Here is an 18,353-nt window from a genome sequence, read left to right on the forward strand (position 1 = left end):
ATGGTTTTCCTTTGTTTTCACTGCTTTCTACACTGTAGATACAGCCACCACCCTTTGCCACTCTTTGCTTTTTTGACAGCGCTGCAAACCCTTGGCCTTCTCTCAGTGACTTTCGTGATGTAGTCACCTGAAATGGTTTTCACTTCACAAGTGTTCCTTGTCAGGGTTCATTTGTAGAATTTAACTACTGTTAGAACTCATATTATGGCAAGAACCAATCAGCTAAGTAAAGAGAAACGACAGTCCATCATCACCAACATCACATCAGATTAGAGCCCAAATAAATGCCACGCAGAGTTCCAGTAGCAGACACATCTTCACATCAACTGTTCAGAGGAGACTGCCCAGATCAGGCCTTTATGGTCAAATAGCTGCTAAGAAACCACTACTAAGGAAAAGCAACAAGCAGAAGAGATTTGTTTGGGCCAAGAAACACAAGGAATGAACATTAGACCAGTGGAAATCTGTGCTTTGGTCTGATGAGGCCAAATTTGAGATCTTTGGTTCCACTCACCGTGTCTTTGAGCGACGCAGAAAAGGTGAACGGATGGTCTCTACATACATGCTTCCCACCATAAAGCATGCAGGAGGAGGTGTGATGGTGTGGGGGTGCTTTGCTGGCAACACTCTTGGGGATTTATTCAAAATTGAATGGCACAGTGAACCAGCATGGCTACCACAGCATCCTGCAGCAACATCCCATCCCATTTCTGTTTAGTTGGACCATCATTTATGTTTTAACAGGACAATGACCCCAAACACACCTCCAGGCTGTGTAAGGGCTTTTTACCAAGAAGTAGAGTGATGGAGTGCTGCGCCAGATGGCCCGGTCTCCTCAGTCACCTGACCTAAGCCCAACTGAGATGGTTTAGGATGAGATGGACCGCAGAGTGAAGGCCAAAGGGCCAACAAGTGCTCAGCATCTCTGTGAACTCCTTCAAGACTGTTGGAAAACCATTTCAGGTGACTACCTCATGAAGCTCATCGAGAGAATGCCAAGTGTGCAAAACAGTAATCAAAGCAAAGGGAGAAGATGTGTCCAAACTTCTGACTGGTAGTATATAGTGAAAAACTTTTTTTGGAATGTAATTCTCTTTCTTCCCATGTTTCAGAGGCCTTTTGTGTTCCGCGTCACTGTCTTTGGCTTTTTTGTAGATGTTCAGTTTAGACCCTGTCAGCATGCGTTCTGCTAACTTGTAGGTTGTTCTTTGATGCTTGTGTTCCCCACTCCACCTCCACCCCCATCACCTACCCACCACATATATATCTCAATCCTTTCTATCTTCTCTTTCATTTTTCAACTCCACAGGAAGTGCCTTTGAGGTGAAGCAGCACCAATTCTTCACAGATCTGGACTGGAACAGCCTGCTAAGACAGAAAGCCGAGTTCATCCCCCAACTGGAGTCAGAGGATGACACCAGTTACTTTGACAGTATGTCTGCCAGTGCCTTACAGAGATTGTTCACTGTTTGAAAGTCATGTAGTCTCGTCACAGTCAACATGTGTCTGTCTCAGCTCGTTCTGATCGCTACCATCACGTGGATTCAGAGGAGGAGGAAGATACCAATGATGAAGAACACGTGGAGATACGACAATTCTCCTCCTGTTCGCCTCGCTTCAGCAAGGTACACGTTGACTCATCCATGTCTTGTACTTTTAAATCAGCTGGATCTTTATTTGGAAGGTTATGCTCAGTAAATAAGCCAAAACCCTCAAATGACAGATATCAGTGAAATAAATGACCTTTTGATAATTTAATATTAGATACTAACATATTTTTGATTGTTTTAGTGTGTTTGAACTGATACACTTGGAGGATATTCTTAATGCCAGGGCAGCTTACCATTTGATCCTGAGGACCATCAAAGATTTTGGCATTGCATATATATTCAGAGTCAGAAAGGATTAAGAGTCTCTGCTCTAAAGATGATGTCTGATGCAGAGAAATGTTTTTATAGGTGTACAGCAGCATGGAACGTTTGTCTCTGCATGAGGAAAAGAGGACACCTCCTCCCACCAAACGCAGCCTCAGTGAGGAGGGAGGAGATCGCATCGACAGCCTGAGTGGACTCAAGTCCAGAGATCGATCTTGGATGGTGGGATCTCCGGAGATGTGAGTTCATCTACAAAAAAGACAACAGATATTTCCGAGCAGACATGTCTGTGCAAATCCACATTGGGTATTTGTGGGTGAACTGTGGGGTTGTGTGGTCTTGTTGTGGCTCCAGTAGGGAAACCCACACACAAACAATGGGCATACTGTGGGTATGTCCCACTGTCGTCCAGTTGGGCCCCACATTTCATCCCAGTTCTTGCGGCCACAGTAGGCTGTGGGCCATATGGATTTACCCAAATTTCCCCTGCATGCCCCAAGTGAGCATGTTTGCTGGTTTATGTACTTTTTGCTTTATTTCTAGTTAAAAATTATTATGATGATGATGTTGTCAGCTTTATTTAGTAGCTGTTCATGTGTTTGTTCTGTCCTGTCCTTCACCTTTACAGCCTGCGGAAGCGTTTGTCGGTCTCTGAGTCTTCCCACACAGAGAGTGATTCAAGCCCACCCCTGACAGTCAGGAGACGCTGCTGCTCTGCTATCATTGAGATGCCGCGCTTTGCTATCTCTTCAGAGGAGGAAGGAGGCCAAGGGCAAGGTAAAGAAAGGCTAGCTCTGATAAACTGAAATAACCAAATTTCAGGGCAAAACTGTCCTTCAGCACAGTCTACAAACAACTGCCTACAAGTTCTGTTCTGTTCTGTTTATTTTTATCCTCCTGCTGCTAAACTAATTTCCCCTTGTGGGAAAATAAAGAAATTGAATTGAATTGAATTGAAGTTGTTGCTGAAGTTTTTAATTTTTACCAGTACCTGCATTTAAGAAGGACTGCCACAAAATTCCCCAGTTTCTTCTGATAAATATGCTGTATCTGTCATGCTCTTTCATGTGCATGTCCAGTACACATAGCACAGCGAGTAGCTTAGCCCAAAAGAAGTTACTCATAAATGTTTTATTTTCTTTTTTCAAAAAGATGTAATAAGATATAATAAGTTGTAACTTATTTGTGCCTCTAATTTGCTGATTTCTAAGGTGCACTTGGAAGTCGAAAGAGTCCCAGCCTGCTTGGCCCAAATGCAGTCAGGGGCCTGCGATGTGATGAGCTGCCCCTCGCCATCCCAGAGCTTCCAGTGGAAAGAGAGCTGAAGCTCGACGAGTCTCCCACCACACCAAGCTCCACCTCCAGCCAACTGAGCAAAGCCACACTCACTCGTCAGTGTAGTTTATACACCTTATATAATAAGATAAAAATGTTAATGCTAATAGTACTAATGTGGTTTGTTGTTTTTAGGGGGATTAAATGGGTCACATGAAAAAGTTACAAATGTGAAGATGAATATGAACGAAAAAGATTGTTTCCACATCTTTTAAAGCTTTCAGATCTGACCTAATTTGCTACTTTTGGTGTTATTCCTCAATTTTCCCATGTGAATACAGCAGGCAGTTCAGGCGATGCGTGTGAACGTGCCAACAGCAGTAACGGTGCTGCCAGCGGAGGTGCCAAAGCTGCAGCAGACAGCGACTCTCCCTCCATTCCAAAGGCCATCAGTGACCTGGCAGCTCGTAGGGCTCGCCATCGCATGCTGTCTGGAGATGCAGACAGACACGCAACGACCAGGCCGCTCAACAAGGTCATCAAGTCGGCCTCGGCTACAACACTGTCGCTGATGATTCCTGCAGGTGCTTTCAAACATTCAAAAAATTAGGTTCTTAAAACCAAAAAGACAACATGAACAGCATTAACATGGTCATAGTATTTTGAATTATTGTGGACAGCTGCTGTCCTTTGCACTAGAGTAGAATGAATCTGCAACCATGCTACATGAAATCAGCTATAATCTGTCATGTTTTGTTCTTTGTGTGGTTTTTGTGTTTTGTTTTGGGGTTTTTTGAAAGACCATCATGGCGCCTCGCCATTGGCCAGCCCGATGTCTCCCCACTCACTGTCATCCAATCCATCATCACGAGACTCTTCACCAAGCCGGGACCTGTCTCCAGCTGTGACTAATGTCAAACCTGCCATCATCATCCACAGAGCTGGAAAGAAGTATGGCTTTACTCTGAGAGCCATCCGAGTGTACATGGGTGACTCTGACATCTACACTGTACATCACATGGTCTGGGTGAGTGTCGCACCAGATTTAGTAATGATACTGATGATAAGTACCATATGTTTAAAAGAAAAACCAAACTGGTGACAGCAGATAGCTGCCCCTGACTGATTCTGGTCTTCCCTAAGGCTTCTTCCTGTTAAAAGGGAGTTGTTTTCTCCCTGCTGTCACCAGGTTTTTGTCCATTAGCTTTTTGTCTGATTGCTGGGCTTTATTTTCAAATACTGCAGGGTCTTGACCTATACCATAAAGTGTGTTAAGACGACTGTTGTTGTAAGTTTGTGATATATATTGAATTAAAAACAGTGGACTATAGGACAAAAGGATAAAGCTAAAGCTACACCGGGTGTATAAAATGTCAGTTAAATACAGAATGTAATGATTTGTAAGCCATTGCTTTTAAGGATATGAAGGAAAGTAAACTTGATAAAATATATCAAGTAAAACAAACACATCAGCAGATGAGTGGCTACTCGTTTTTGAAACTGCAAGCAGGACATTTAAAAATAGTTGTGGCAGGGACACATTTAGGCTTGTTTGGTAATTTTCTTCTTTAAGTGAAATTCTGTAAGTGATCTGAGAAGATCAAATGAAGTTGTTCTGAAAGCTAAATGTTTTCCATTTTCTTACTTGATAGAATATTTCAGGTGTTCAACATTTAGTGCCCCCCTTTATTGTGTTTGTCTTTATAAATGTTTGTAGTTGACAGGTCCGGGCTGCAGGCAGGCCAGTTTTGCATCTGCAGCTTTATTACAATATAGTCATAAAGTCATGTTTGTGTTGATGAAATAAACAAGGTCTTCCTTGAAAGGTAAAATACATTGCTTCAAAATCTGTATACATTGCGGCGGCCTTCACAGATGTGAGAAACTACCCATCCTGTGTGCACTAATGTACCCCAACTGGCTTTCAGCTGCTTGCAGATAACAAGCTTGGTCTGTCTCTGCTACAGGACAGACCAAGTTTTCATTGATGAGTGCTCAGGATAGTTTTGAACTTTTCCTCTTAAATTGGCGTGGGCTCAGAGAAGGTAGCTCCTTTTCTGGATCGTATTTGTTTGTTGTGCGCATAGCAGAGTTTTAACTAACGTTTGTGGATGCAGCTGCTGTTTTCACCGAGATATCTGAAAACACAATTTGTATCAGATTTAACAATAAAAATGAGTTTTTTTGTTTTAAGCTGTTAAACTATTTGGCCAAACTGTCTTCCATGTGTGGTAGCTCTTTCCCCATTATCACTTTGTTTTAACAGATGTCTGTGAAAGGACTCTGTAATAGTATCACTGTGTTTGCAGGTTTCTTGTTGTTTGACAGAAGGTGGCAGTAATAGTACTTTTTTTCGTTCACTTTCTCCCTCCTCTTTTTTTTCCCTTACACTCGTCTAACTCTCTGCTCACTGCCAGCATGTGGAGGAAGGGGGACCGGCCCACGAGGCAGGGCTCAGAGAGGGTGACCTGATCACCCATGTTAATGGGGAGCCGGTCCACGGCCTGGTTCACACAGAGGTAGTGGAGCTTATTCTAAAGGTACGGGATCACAACCTTTTGTACTCACTAAAGTAACTTTTTCAGCGGACAGCAAAAACATCAGTCTTCTCCTTCTGTTTGTGTTCTTTCTGTTTGAATCGATTCTTTGCAAAATAAAGATATGAGTCAAGCTGATAAAAATTCTGTGACCTTGCATGTGGTAACAGAATTTTACCACCATACACATGCAAGGCTACACCTTGCATATGTATGAGTTGAGAAGTCAGACCTTTCGACTTCTCAACTCATACACACAACTTTAAATGTTTTGTAAAGATATCTTTTTCTGAAAGTAAGAAATGTTTCTATTGCTCGGTCGTCACTCAGAGTGGTGCCAAAGTGTCCATCTCTGCAACCCCGTTTGAGAACACGTCCATCAAAGTCGGCCCTGCTCGAAAGACTACCCACAAATCCAAGATGGCAAGACGAAATAAGAAAACCAAGAACAAGGAGGGACAGGACAGGTGGGAAATATACACACACAAGTCGAGCAATAACAAGCGTGCTTGTGCAAAGAATTCTTGAACAATCTTAGGAGTTTGTTGGACTAGTTGGACTTGTTTCAGTTTGTTGAAAACATTTCACCTCTGATCCAAGAAGCTTCTTTGGTTTAAAAACAGTCCCAGAACAGGGATGTTGCGACAATGACAGTGGGACTCTTCACCTTTTGCCCTTTGATCAGTGGTTGTTGATCAATGGTCGTGACAATTTGCATATTAATGATCAGGGAACTGACCTCACAGCCCATTGTTCGTCAGTGGTGCTAGTTTCAGTCATTGTGCAAATGTACTGTTTATAAGATTGGGGAAACCTGCAGTCTGCTGAGACTGAAGAAGTCACTTGGATGAGTGACAAAATGTTTCTCCCACTGAAAACGCTACGTCCAGATGTGCAGAATCCACCTTTTGGAATTTACTTACCAGGATGATTGAGCATGGATCAATGCTTCTTACCTTTTGCTTTTTTATAACTAAAAATCAGGTTGGATGAGAGTTTAAATGTCTTCAACAAACATAAAGAAGTCCACTTACCTCCTCTTTAAGCTCCTAAGACCATGACTTTTATGACTGAGAACCTACACAGACAGTTCTTGATCAATTAATTGTTTCTCCTCCCACAGTAAGAAGAGGACATCTCTTTTCCGGAAAATCACCAAACAGGCATCTCTCCTCCACACTAGCCGCAGTCTGTCCTCTTTAAACCGCTCACTGTCATCAGGGGAAAGTGGCCCCGGCTCACCAACACACAATCTGTCACCTCGGAGCCCAACACAGGGCTACAGGTCCACGCCAGACTCCACGCATTCAGGTGAGACACACATTTGGATAGTTTGTTTGTTTGTTTTTTAAATCTGTGTGTGTATGTCTGTTTTTTGTTTTGTTTTTTTACATGTGCAAAACACATTCAAAATAAAACGAATCATATTTGGTATATCACTGCTACATTATTGTTCTTCCTTTATACCCCACAGTGGGTGGGAACTCTTCCCAGAGCAGTTCACCCAGCTCGAGCGTCCCAAACTCTCCAGCAAGCTCCGGCCACATTCGACCCAGCTCCTTACATGGACTTGCACCAAAGCTCCAGCGCCAGTACCGCTCCCCTCGGCGCAAGTCAGCTGGCAACATTCCCCTCTCCCCTCTGGCCCGTACACCTTCTCCCACCCCTCAGAGCAGCTCTCCTCAGCGCTCTCCTTCACCACTCTCCAGCCACACTCTTGGCCAGTCTGCCATGGGTCAGTCATTCCCTGTGAAGCTCCACTCTTCTCCTCCTCTGGTGAGGCAGATATCCAGACCCAAGAGTGCAGAGCCTCCACGTTCTCCGCTCCTCAAGAGGGTGCAGTCAGCTGAGAAACTAGCAGCCTCTCTCACTAACTCTCCTTCATCTTCGGGCATGGCAGCAGCAGCAGAAAAGAAGCTGGCAGTTGGAGCAGCTGTGGGGAGCCGTAAACACAGCCTGGACATCTCGCATTCTGAGTTTAAGAAGGAGATTCTGCAGAGGGAGCCGAGCTTACAGAGCCTCCAGGTAGATACTGCCTTCACATAAAGTTGGGTCTAACACATAATCAACAAAATAATCATAATAATGAGAGTTTGTTTAGGACATGCAAGTATTATGGTTCTTACATTTGGAAATACATCTGTTGTGGGGGAGATAAAAAGTTTTTATTTTGATATAACAAATAGGCAATGAGATCCAAAGTGTAAAGAAGAAGTCTTCTTGTGTGTGTGTGTGTGTGTGTGTGTGTGTGTGTGTGTGTGTGTGTGTGTGTGTGTGTGTGTGTGTGTGTGTGTGTGTGTGTGTGTGTGTGTGTAATTGTTCACACAAGTAAAACATCATCACAAAAAATGGCACAAAAACCTCAATATAATTTAATAAAACTGCATAAATAAGAGAAAACTGTGTAGGACTTATTGTTCCCAAATGGTAACTAAGTTAAAGCTAAAATAAAATGTGTGTAAACTGGTGATGAAATGTTGTAGCTCTACTGAGCTTTGCTTCTTCTGTGGGGTTTCAGATTGCTTTTTTTTCTTAGACACAAGCAGAGAAAGTTTTATTGCAGAGGTTGTATTATATACCAGCACAGTCAAGCCCGTAACCTAGTTGAGCTTTCCCCAAAACACATTATTGTTGAACACAGCACATTGCAGAAATCGATTAAATTCTAACAGTGGAATCCACAACACTGTCATTTTTTAGCTTCCCAGACAGCAGATCTCAGGATAGGTAACTGTTCTCTTCACTGTGCAAAGAGTGGGATTTTCACAATGGTGAGTGCTTTAACAAGGATATTCTGTGTCTGTTTGCTTATTGATCACTAGGAGTCATCCAGCGAGGGTCTGCTGTCTTCAGCAGGACGCGGCGTGGAGAAAGGCAGTCTGCACAAACACTCTTCTTCATCCAGGAAGTTAGGGCGGCAGGAAGGAGATGGCACACTCGGTGTGGTGTCTGGCTCGCTGGGTCTGTCAGCAGGGAAGAGCAAGCTGAAGGACAAACTGTCAGCCATCAGGCAAGACAGAGCTGAGCGAAGAGAGTCTCTGCAGAAGCAAGATGCCATCCATGAGGTGGATTCATCTGAGGATGAGACAGACGAAGGCTCAGAGGACAGCCAGGATGGACGCAGGGGGAATATGTCCACTCCACCTCCTCTTCTGAGACCTACCACTGTGAGAACAGGTCCTGGAGGCACGCTGCCATCCCTTTGCCTCTCCCCCTGCACTCCTCATGCTACATTCAGTCATACAGGGCCCTCTCAGGTAGGCAGACCCAGCCACTCGCACACTTTACCACCTGTTGCAGAGACTAAGCCCAGTCAGACTCCCTGCTCTCAAGGGTCAACAGATGGAAGCTTGGCCTCGTCCACAGAGGACGATGCAAGACGAGAGAGGAAGGTTCTAGAGCCCAGCAGTACAACAAATACCATTCAGGGTCCCCTTCCTTTTTCCACACCAGGCAGTGCATTCATCTCAGTTAGCAAGGACACTTTTATTAAGCCAGCTCCTCCAAAAGACTCAAAGACTGTCATGGGAAAGACTGTACCATCAGAACCCAGAGCAGATGGCCAAATGATCGACAGATCCAGAATCACCACTCCCTGTACAGAGAGCTCCACAGGTACTCCAAAGACCACAGACTCCAAGACCACCTCAAGTACTGCAGAGTGCCAAACCACTGACACCCGCGATACTGCTCGCACTTCTTGCTCATCTCCAGGCATCCCTAAGGAGAAGAAGGAGGCTGACAATCGGAGACTGTGTGCAGCTGCTGCTGCAAGTCTCAGCACCTCACCTTCATCCTCTTCCAGCTCTAATTCAAGTTCAGGATCCCCAGTTCCCCCTTCTGAAAGTGGGGTTGACAAAGTTGTGTCCCAGCTCGCAACAGTAGCTAAAAGTGTTCTGGGTCCAGTCAAATTCAACACCAAGGAGCAGAAACCATCCAGAGGTGGCGCCTCAGAAGTCCCACCTGCTGACCCTGTCCCTTTCCCCTCCAAACAGGTCCCGACCCTTCAGTCACCTCAACTCTCCCCAAACAGGCAGAAAACTCAATGCGTTGCTTCACCAACCACCACCAACCACATGAGACCAGCCAAATTGACCACCCCAGCTTCTCACCCTCGATCCTGCACAGATGTTCCAGAAAGGCAAGCATCAGAGTCTGCAGGCAGAGACAACACTGCCACCTCTGCATTTGCACAGAGGTTCGGTACAACAGCAGCAGCAGCAGCAGCAACTCAGTCCACTCTTAGCACAGCCCCACCCACTTCTGCAGCAACTGAGCCTCAGCGCAAGAGGTCAGACCCCCAGACGACAACAGCTACCACTGCTGCCTCGCAACAAGACAAAGCAACCAGCAAGAAGACGTAGCAGCAAACCTACCACAGTACCAGAATAAAACGTAAAGATCACAGGGCTCAGTGTTGGCTCCAAGTTTTAAAACTTTGAAAAACTGCATGTTCGGGAAAAAAACACATTTACAACATCACACTAATCAGAAAGCAAAGTAAACGCACAGCAGGAGAGCTGAGAAGCAGAGCCAGATGTGGTAGTCCCAGCTTTAATCCAGCTGTTCTGTGCTCTTTATGTTTATCTTATGTTCATGTGAGTTCTTGCTTGACAGAATATGATGAGGAGTTTGGGGGTCTTTGCTTTTCTGCAAACATATAAGGGGCTAGAAACACAGTACTGCTCAGCAGTCCAAGGAGACACTACTTTAAAAAGTACACACACACATGCGCACAGCTTTTTCACTCCTCTTGTGCTGCCTCATTATCTCACCTTGATGTCGAGCAGAGCCTCCACACGTTCCTCGAAGAGATCAGGACGTGCCTTACTTAACGCACTCCTCTTTCTCCCTCTTTTCTATTCCTATTCACATCCCTCCTTTCTGAGCATCCACTTATGATTGACAGAAAGTTGTATCTGAGCAATAAAGTGCAACATTATATTTAGTAATCTGTTTAAATGCATTATAGAATTGTTAGTAAGAGTCAAGCATCGTCATTGTACATGCAGCACTCAGCGAAATAGGCCAAATTCTGCTCTCACTGTGCTCCCTGTTGATCCAACACTGTCGGTCTTCAGGACCCTCTGGGTCTGCTTCACCCTTTGCAGCCGACTGAACGTCTCTGAAACTTTTATTCTGTTATTGCACAGCAAACTGTGCACCTGCTGGACATTTTGCAGAGTTCATCGTTTTCCTGGATTATCCTCTGTTCCCAGTGTTTTTAATAGTTTTATTTCTATCATGCGCGGCAAAGTTTTTTAGTTTGTTTTTGTTTTTTTTAACTTTAAAATTGCTTAACATAAGAGCATCTAATAAATAAAATGAAAACTTGCAGTGGTTTTTGCTGACTTTCTGACACAGCTGTTGTACAGCAGCGTTGGCTCGCACTGAGTGAAGTATCGGAGGAACAGGACAGGAATGCGGCCAAGTCAGTGTCTCTTCAGTGTTTGAAGTAATCATTTTCACATAGTCTAAGCCCTGAAATGTCCTGATTTCCAGCAGATGGAAACTAGCACATTTAGGGTGAAGTACAGGATTTGTACAAATACTGAAATATTGTCTCTCCCCTCTTGTTTTACCAGATATATACATCCATACATTGTGTCAGTTTTAGATGATTACCTTTTCAATACATGTATTCTTTACAAGGATTGTGCCGTACTCATAATTTGTTGCAGGTTTTCCGATGTCCTTTAACTGTCTTGACCCCATAATCAGTGTTTGAGTATTTTATATGATGTGGGATCAGGTTTTAGGAATGGGAAACCCTGGACACTGCTATTTATAGATGTCAGCGGCTGTCCCATTAGGCCCTTGCTCTTTCAAAATGGACAGTGGATCTCACCCATTGTGGTATAACTGTGATCCTCCAGCTCCATTTTTATTTTTCTGTTCTGTGCAAAGAAACAGGGAGACAGATTGGGTGAGTGGTCCTGGTGGTGAGATAGGATTGTAGATTGCCGCTGTACGGCACTGCAGATGCAAAGGATTTGATCACGTGCCTGACTTTTATTGACTCAGTCGTCTACAAAAACCTAATTTAGTTATACCAGAATTCAATTAAAGCAGAAACGCTCAGAGATGCACCATTTAAAACAAAAGAATTCCAGTGGATGTAAAGTAACATGACCAGTTTTCACCTGAATCCCTGCTCTGCTGGGTCTCCATCCAGTTATTTTTGGCCCCCGTCTGCCTCTGAAGGCTGCACTGCTTTTATTTGGTATCAGGACCAACTCGCTGTGTTCATCCTGTAAAGTTTTCTTTCTGTATGACACGAGGAGGAATCTGTGCATGATCGTCTGTGTAGAATATTTCAAAGTATGTTGTGTTTTATACACTGTTTGCGTGGGTGTGTGTCCAGAATTCCCTGCAGCCTACCCGTGTATGTGTGCTGGGCTGTCGACATGTCTGTGTCAGGCATGAGGCTCTGCACGAAGCATTGATCTCGCATGATTGGGAAGAAAGGCAAACTGTCACTGAAAGGAGAGCCGGTCTGGATGTTTGACCACTGATTCCGAGAGCTACTACTGTTTTTGCAGGTGAAAGCAAAAACTGCACTTAGCTTGTTTAATTCAGTGATTTCAGTGTTTTTTGTTTTTGATTTACACTTTAATGACGAACTGATTTGATCCTTAGTATTTTTAGTTTGATCTTTCAAAGTGAGCTCAAAGCACACAAAGCCCAACCCACAGGATGGCCTCTTCTCGTGTGTTTAAAGTGTTTTGTGTCTTGTGTGGAGCTTGTTTCACTGCAGGGGGAGCAGCAGAGTTCATTCGTTTCAGTTTGCATATTAAGGACACTGTAAAAGTGACTTTGACAGTGACTGTGGTAATCTGTATTATGTTTACATGTTGATTATGTTTGTTTGTGTATATGTGTTGGGGGGTGGGAGTGTCAATGGAACTTCTAACAGGCTAGGATGATTATCAGCAAGGTGAGCATAATGTGATAGGTTCATATTGTGTCATGTGACGAAGGGTTTGCAAATGATGGCGATTCAGCACATTTCTCTGCTGTCTGTGGGTTTGTCTGTGGAACGCATCAGTGGCACGGAGCCGTTCCCCTCTGAGGATCAGAGCGCTCTGGCCGATCTGACGAGAGTCGGGGAGTTAATAACTTTTTGTACATCATCAAACTTGAACAGTTTAGTGTCAATGAGATTATCCGACCATACTGGATGTTGTTTATACACACAGTCCAAACCTTTTGGTTCTTTCTGTGGCATTATCAAGATAATGGTGTTGGGAGAGAGAATAGCCTGGAGCAGAAATCATTCTGTGGGCAGATTTTTAACCACTGAGCAAGTGAGCACGTGATTGTAAGCATGTGTAAAGATTTGAGCCCAAAAACTGTTCTGTCTGTGGACTGAAGCAAGAAACAAGTAGTTGGATTTATTTTAACTATGTTCTCAGTTTTGGATTTTTCTGTTTACAGAAAAACTGGAACTAGAGTAGAGTCAGTTTCAACAGCATGTTTTCATGTATCCTTATTAAAAATCTACGTTATATATCAACTAACAAATGGTGACCAATATCAGTCAAATGTGAGTACTGCCGCCTCACAAATCTGCAAAAACCGTCTTTGGCAAAGACTGTATTCCAATTCCAGTTAACAGACTTACGTGGATTTGACCTCATGGGTCATCTGAAAGCTAGCATTCACCAATAGGCATCAAAGTGAGGTTGGTGCTGGCAAGGAGCAAGCTCATTTTGCTATGATTGCAAACACAAATGTTGTAGGTTCATCATTTGTAAACCTCCACAGATGACAGATGATTAACGTGTTGAGATTCCAGACCACAAAATATAAGTGTGCTCTACAACTTCTGTTCTCATGCGGCAGTTTTGTTCCCGATTGACCTCCACAGATCGAACTGAGTATACTGACCTGCTTATGGTGTCCCACGCTTCGTCCCAAGTCCTGGGATCGATTAACAAATGGAATTATGATTTAGTCACTGAAGAGCTTCCCTACGCTTCTGACTCACAAGCATCACAAGGATCGACGAGCTTTTACTATGAGGCATATAGATGATTTAAACATGTGACTGTGGGTATGATGAGGTACGAGGAGAAGCGTTATTATTACCACTGAACCACCACTTCATGAGATTCAGTGCTGTTTCAACGTACACCCGTTAAACTGATATTAAGGGATTGTGTTGGCTCTGTAAAGCAAGAAAAATACTTTTATTGCCTCGAGTCTTGTAGACAAGGGCAGTATCTCCACGCTTTGTGTTGTCTTGTAGGAGTGATGAAGATGAGAAAGAAGATTTAGCTGTGTATTGTAAAAGCTTCAGAAAGGGTTTAAGAGGGAGAGATGGGGGAAAAAACATTGCTAGAATAAAAACCAGTGCAATATCTTTTTATTTTTTATTGTGGTAAAAGCATGTTGTTGTCAATGTTACCTTGCAACAGTAATAAAGTTTTTTTTTCATAATCTACGCTTGCGTTGTGCACTGATTGATTGTGTTTTTACAATTTGCTCTCTTTTATGTGGTGCATCACGCTTTTTACATTAAGGCAGATTTTTAGGGAGAGTTCTTCCACTGAACTCACATAAAGTCACATCCAATAAATGACAACGGACCCCAGGTTTAAACAATGCCTCAAGCTGCTGACAACAGCTACACTGCAAAAAGGTCTCCTAAGTTATTTTGTGGCTGAGTCCTCGGAAGAAAATTCCTTTTTTGTGTTTGTTAAATGAAATCATTTAACTTGTTTCTAACAAATTTCACTAAATTGCTGATTACTTTTAGAAACAAAAGGGAAAAAAATAGGTGGTTAATGTCATTGATCTTGAACTTGTATAACATTCAAACCACTGACAGGTGAAGTGAATGAGATTGATTGTCTGGTGCCAAGAGATGGAATTCATTAGACAGCAAGTGAAGAGTCAGTTCTTGAAGTTCGGAAGTAATGGGCAGCAAGTAATGAAGGGCCTGATTTTACTGTGATGACTTGGACAACAGAAACCTGAGGCTTCAAAATGTTAACAAGCCAACTGATGATGTCATGGCCACTTCATCCTTCTGTTATAGTCCGTCTGTGATGCAGTCAAAACAAGCAAAATTAATTCTATTTTGAAAAGAAAATACTTTTTTTACTTTCCTAAGTTTTAAAGCTTTTGCTACGGATAAAACTCCCGTGACCATTTTTTAAAAAAATGTCAACAGTTAATTATTTACCAAATTAATTAATTAAATAAGGGGAAGGTCTTTTTTTTTTAATTTGTCGACTATAAAAGTTTCTGGTTTTTGAAGTTTTTTTTAAACAGTTTAAAACAAATTAATAAAAAGACTGTAATTTCTGTTAATTAGCGACACCTTTCATGTCTATAATTATAGGCAAGTCTACAATGACCTACTTGTACTTAGTAGTTGTAGTTTAACATATTTATTTCTTAGAATCTTAACCCAAAGAGTCGTGCTGACTCTCAGATTTCTTTCAGCAACATTTGTCTATCAAATTCTGCACACAGACAGAATTGGGAATTTTACTGGTCAATAGTCTGGTCCACTTACGATTAAAGGGAGCTGTATATGACTCAGTGTAATCCATCAAGGTTATGTTTAAATTATGGTGAGTGAAGTTATAGTGTTTTAATCTGTTACATACTAAATTAGCAGGTATGTGTTTCTATGCATCCCATTTATGGATGTCTTTGTTCACCAAGCTAGCAAATAATTTACACTCTGCCTTTTATCCTTTATTGGTCACTTCTGGCTCCAAAAAATAGCCACATGGTGGCAGGCCCAACATTAACCGTGGAGATTCACAATACAAAGTGTACAAATGTGTGATGGCATATCTGCTGTATTGGTCTTTAATTTAAAGTCTATGTCCAGCGGTGCTCATAAGTGGTCCGCAGGTGCGCATTCGCTGTCGAAATAAAAGACGCGCACCAGATAAGAAGTTGCAACGCGCGTTTGTGTACATATAAAAGGCACTGTTTTTATCCGCTGGAGTGGGATTTTCACGGCATATCTCTGTGCGTTCATTATTTGTTTGAAGCCAGCTCACCTCCTGCAACCACTTTTCCGAGAATACGCGCTTCTTTTGCGGTTCGGACTCCTTCTGACATTTCTTTGGAGGTAATTGCTTAAAGTAGCTTGCTTTTTCGACATCTTTAAGAGTTCTAAACAAACGTCTGTCCTCCTCCAGAAAATCTTATGTGCGCAAACGCGCGTTGCAACTTCTTATCTGGTGCGTGTCTTTTATTTTGATAGCGAATGCGCACCCCTGACTATGGATAAACCTGAGAAAACGTGCAGTGACTTGAACCAACAAAGTTTTAGACAGAACTGAGTTGATTTTTTTTTTTTTTTTTTTACAGTGTATCACATTTTTGTTCACTGGGGTGAGAGTAGCTTTTCCCGCTTCACATAAACGTGTTAAATTACCCCCTCTATTCTCAGAGTCTCCATGCCAGCCAGTTGATTCCCAGTCATTTGTTCTCCTCAAGTCCTGGTGTGTATCTAGAGACCAAGAGTGAGCAGGAAAGTGGCAGTAAATTATCTGTAAACTCATTTTGCCAGTAGTTTATCAGTAAAGTGGCTTCATCCACTGAGTTAAGCTGTGGTTTTACAGCATCGAGCTCCCTAATAGGGCTTCAAATGGCCCGATCGGCTATGGATGTGTACCTAATCTCACTCTGTCTCTGTGGGAAATTTCAGACATTTTAATGTTCAAAGGAGACAGCTTCACCTGGCCTTGGAATGCTTTTGTAGAGGGTAATGACTAATCTGCAATGGGCTGCAGGGCTTCAACAATTTGAGGCAGAAACTGCCACAGAATGGATCTCCATTTGCTTTCCTCTATGCTAACACAGCCTCTTGCTAAAGGACCTCAGTCTCCCGCCAGTAGTGTGAGGTCAAGGGTTGCACCGCCTGATTTAAACACCACCTACCACTGCATTGTGGGATAATTGGGTCCCTTTTCCCCCTCCTGCCTCAATCTCCTTCACGATCTTGATTCCAAAGGAAGCTGACGGAGCAGAGGAGAGAGAAATGGCCCCTTTCAGTCATCACTGGACATGCTAAGTGGATGGAGGTACACATAGTCGAGAGAAGCTCTGACAGCAGGAAAATGGTGTCCTGCACACACACACGAAAATGCAGCAGTAGTGACAGGCAGTGATGAATTGCCAGCTTCAACCTACGCTGACACAACTCGACATGAGTTAGAAAATTCATTCCAGGTTGCCAGAGAGGGAGACAGGGACAAGGATAGCCAGGGGAATGTGAACAGAAGGAAACAAGACCCAAATATACTGACTTCCTGTGTCCAGTCAGGCATAGGATGCCTTCAGGTTTTCAATGAATAAAAATAATGATTTATTTAATAATCTCCAAAAAGTTGATTCTGGTCATCTGGATGTAGCGCTTTCTGTGGGAGAAACGTTTCACCACTAGTCCAAGTGACCTCAGTCTATTTAATAATCTATGAAAATTAAAAGAGGAATTATACATTTTTCTAAATTAACTATTAATCAAATGGAGGGGGGGGGACTCATTTTGAGTCCCCTAACCCTAACACTTGAGATAAAATGGATCTGTGGGAAGGAGTGTAGTGACCCCTCAGTTATCATTACTCTACTCTTAATCTCTTTGCTGCTTTATGGGGCAAAGCATTAGAGGCAAAGGCTAGGACAGTGAGATTCAGAAATCAAACCCACCTGCTGCTGAACCACCTGCAAGTCTTCATGCTAAGGGAGTAAACCTTGTCAGAAAATCCAGCGTGAACCCAAAAAAAGCAGTTTTGGAGTTCATCTGACTGTCTTATGGAAAGTCCTACCATCCAACATGTGCTGTGAAGGATTTATTTGAATCTTAACAAATTTGCTGAAATGGAGAAAAGTATACTCTTGAAACTATATGCATCAGAAAACAAAGAAAATATATACAATCTGAGAATGCAGCACCAGCAACTGTATAGTTCAGTTAACTCAAACTACATACATTCAGCAGCCGCTTTACAGGTACATCTGCTGATCTACTGGGATTTTCCCACACAACCAACTCTAGAGTTTACAACAAATGGTCTCAAAAAGAGAAACTAGAGAATCTAGTGAGTGGTGGTTCTCTTGGTGAAAATGGCTTGCTGATGTCAGAGAAGACTATATTGACCTGAAAGGAAGGCAACAGTAGCTCAGCCACTTTTTACAAACAAGGTATGCAGAACAGCAGCTGTCTGCCTTCCTTTGTGTCCGTCTCTAAAGTAATGGCAATCGTGTTAATGATATAGGGCTATGGAGAGAAAACAAAATCTGTTAATCATTAATATACAAGAAATTTCAGTTTCCATTTCAATTTCAGAGCTCATCACAGTACCTTTAGTGAAAGTTATAAATGATAAATAATATTCTGTGACAGTGGACTCATCAGTGTGGTGTTTGATATTGTTGACCATAATATTTGATTTTTAGGAGTAAGAGCATGCTGTAGGTATAAAAGGTACTACGCTTCAGTGGTTTGAATCTCATATGTCTAATAGACTCCAATTTGTTCATGTAAATGAAGAGTCCTCTTCACATACACATATTAATTATGGCGTTCCACGGGGTTCAGTGCTAGGACCAATTCTGTTTACATTGTACATGCTTCCCTTAGGTAGTATCACTAGAAGGCACAATATACATTTTCACTTCCATGCCGATGATGACC

General features: G+C 42.7%; 1 protein-coding gene across 10 annotated transcripts in view; it reads left to right on the forward strand.

Moving 5' to 3' along the window:
* Positions 1-14,132, forward strand: part of mast2 (microtubule associated serine/threonine kinase 2) — a 144,998-nt gene extending 130,866 nt beyond the window's left edge. For 9 of the 10 annotated variants that reach the window (XM_084909928.1, XM_084909932.1, XM_084909933.1 and 6 more), the window contains 12 exons: positions 1,310-1,432; positions 1,516-1,625; positions 1,959-2,113; positions 2,503-2,651; positions 3,086-3,265; positions 3,491-3,733; positions 3,950-4,176; positions 5,567-5,689; positions 6,017-6,153; positions 6,810-6,997; positions 7,161-7,711; positions 8,509-14,132. In XM_084909928.1, coding sequence (XP_084766054.1) covers positions 1,310-1,432; positions 1,516-1,625; positions 1,959-2,113; positions 2,503-2,651; positions 3,086-3,265; positions 3,491-3,733; positions 3,950-4,176; positions 5,567-5,689; positions 6,017-6,153; positions 6,810-6,997; positions 7,161-7,711; positions 8,509-10,050 — 3,728 coding nt within the window. In that variant the 3' untranslated portion in view covers positions 10,051-14,132. The remainder of the gene's footprint in view (positions 1-1,309; positions 1,433-1,515; positions 1,626-1,958; positions 2,114-2,502; positions 2,652-3,085; positions 3,266-3,490; positions 3,734-3,949; positions 4,177-5,566; positions 5,690-6,016; positions 6,154-6,809; positions 6,998-7,160; positions 7,712-8,508) is intronic. The other variant, XM_084909930.1, reaches the window with a different exon arrangement.
* Positions 14,133-18,353: the final 4,221 nt, after the last annotated feature.

Source organism: Perissodus microlepis, chromosome 17 (genome assembly GCF_051167445.1).
Source record: "Perissodus microlepis isolate ML-2025 ecotype Zambia chromosome 17, ASM5116744v1, whole genome shotgun sequence".
NCBI classification, from domain to species: domain Eukaryota; kingdom Metazoa; phylum Chordata; class Actinopteri; order Cichliformes; family Cichlidae; genus Perissodus; species Perissodus microlepis.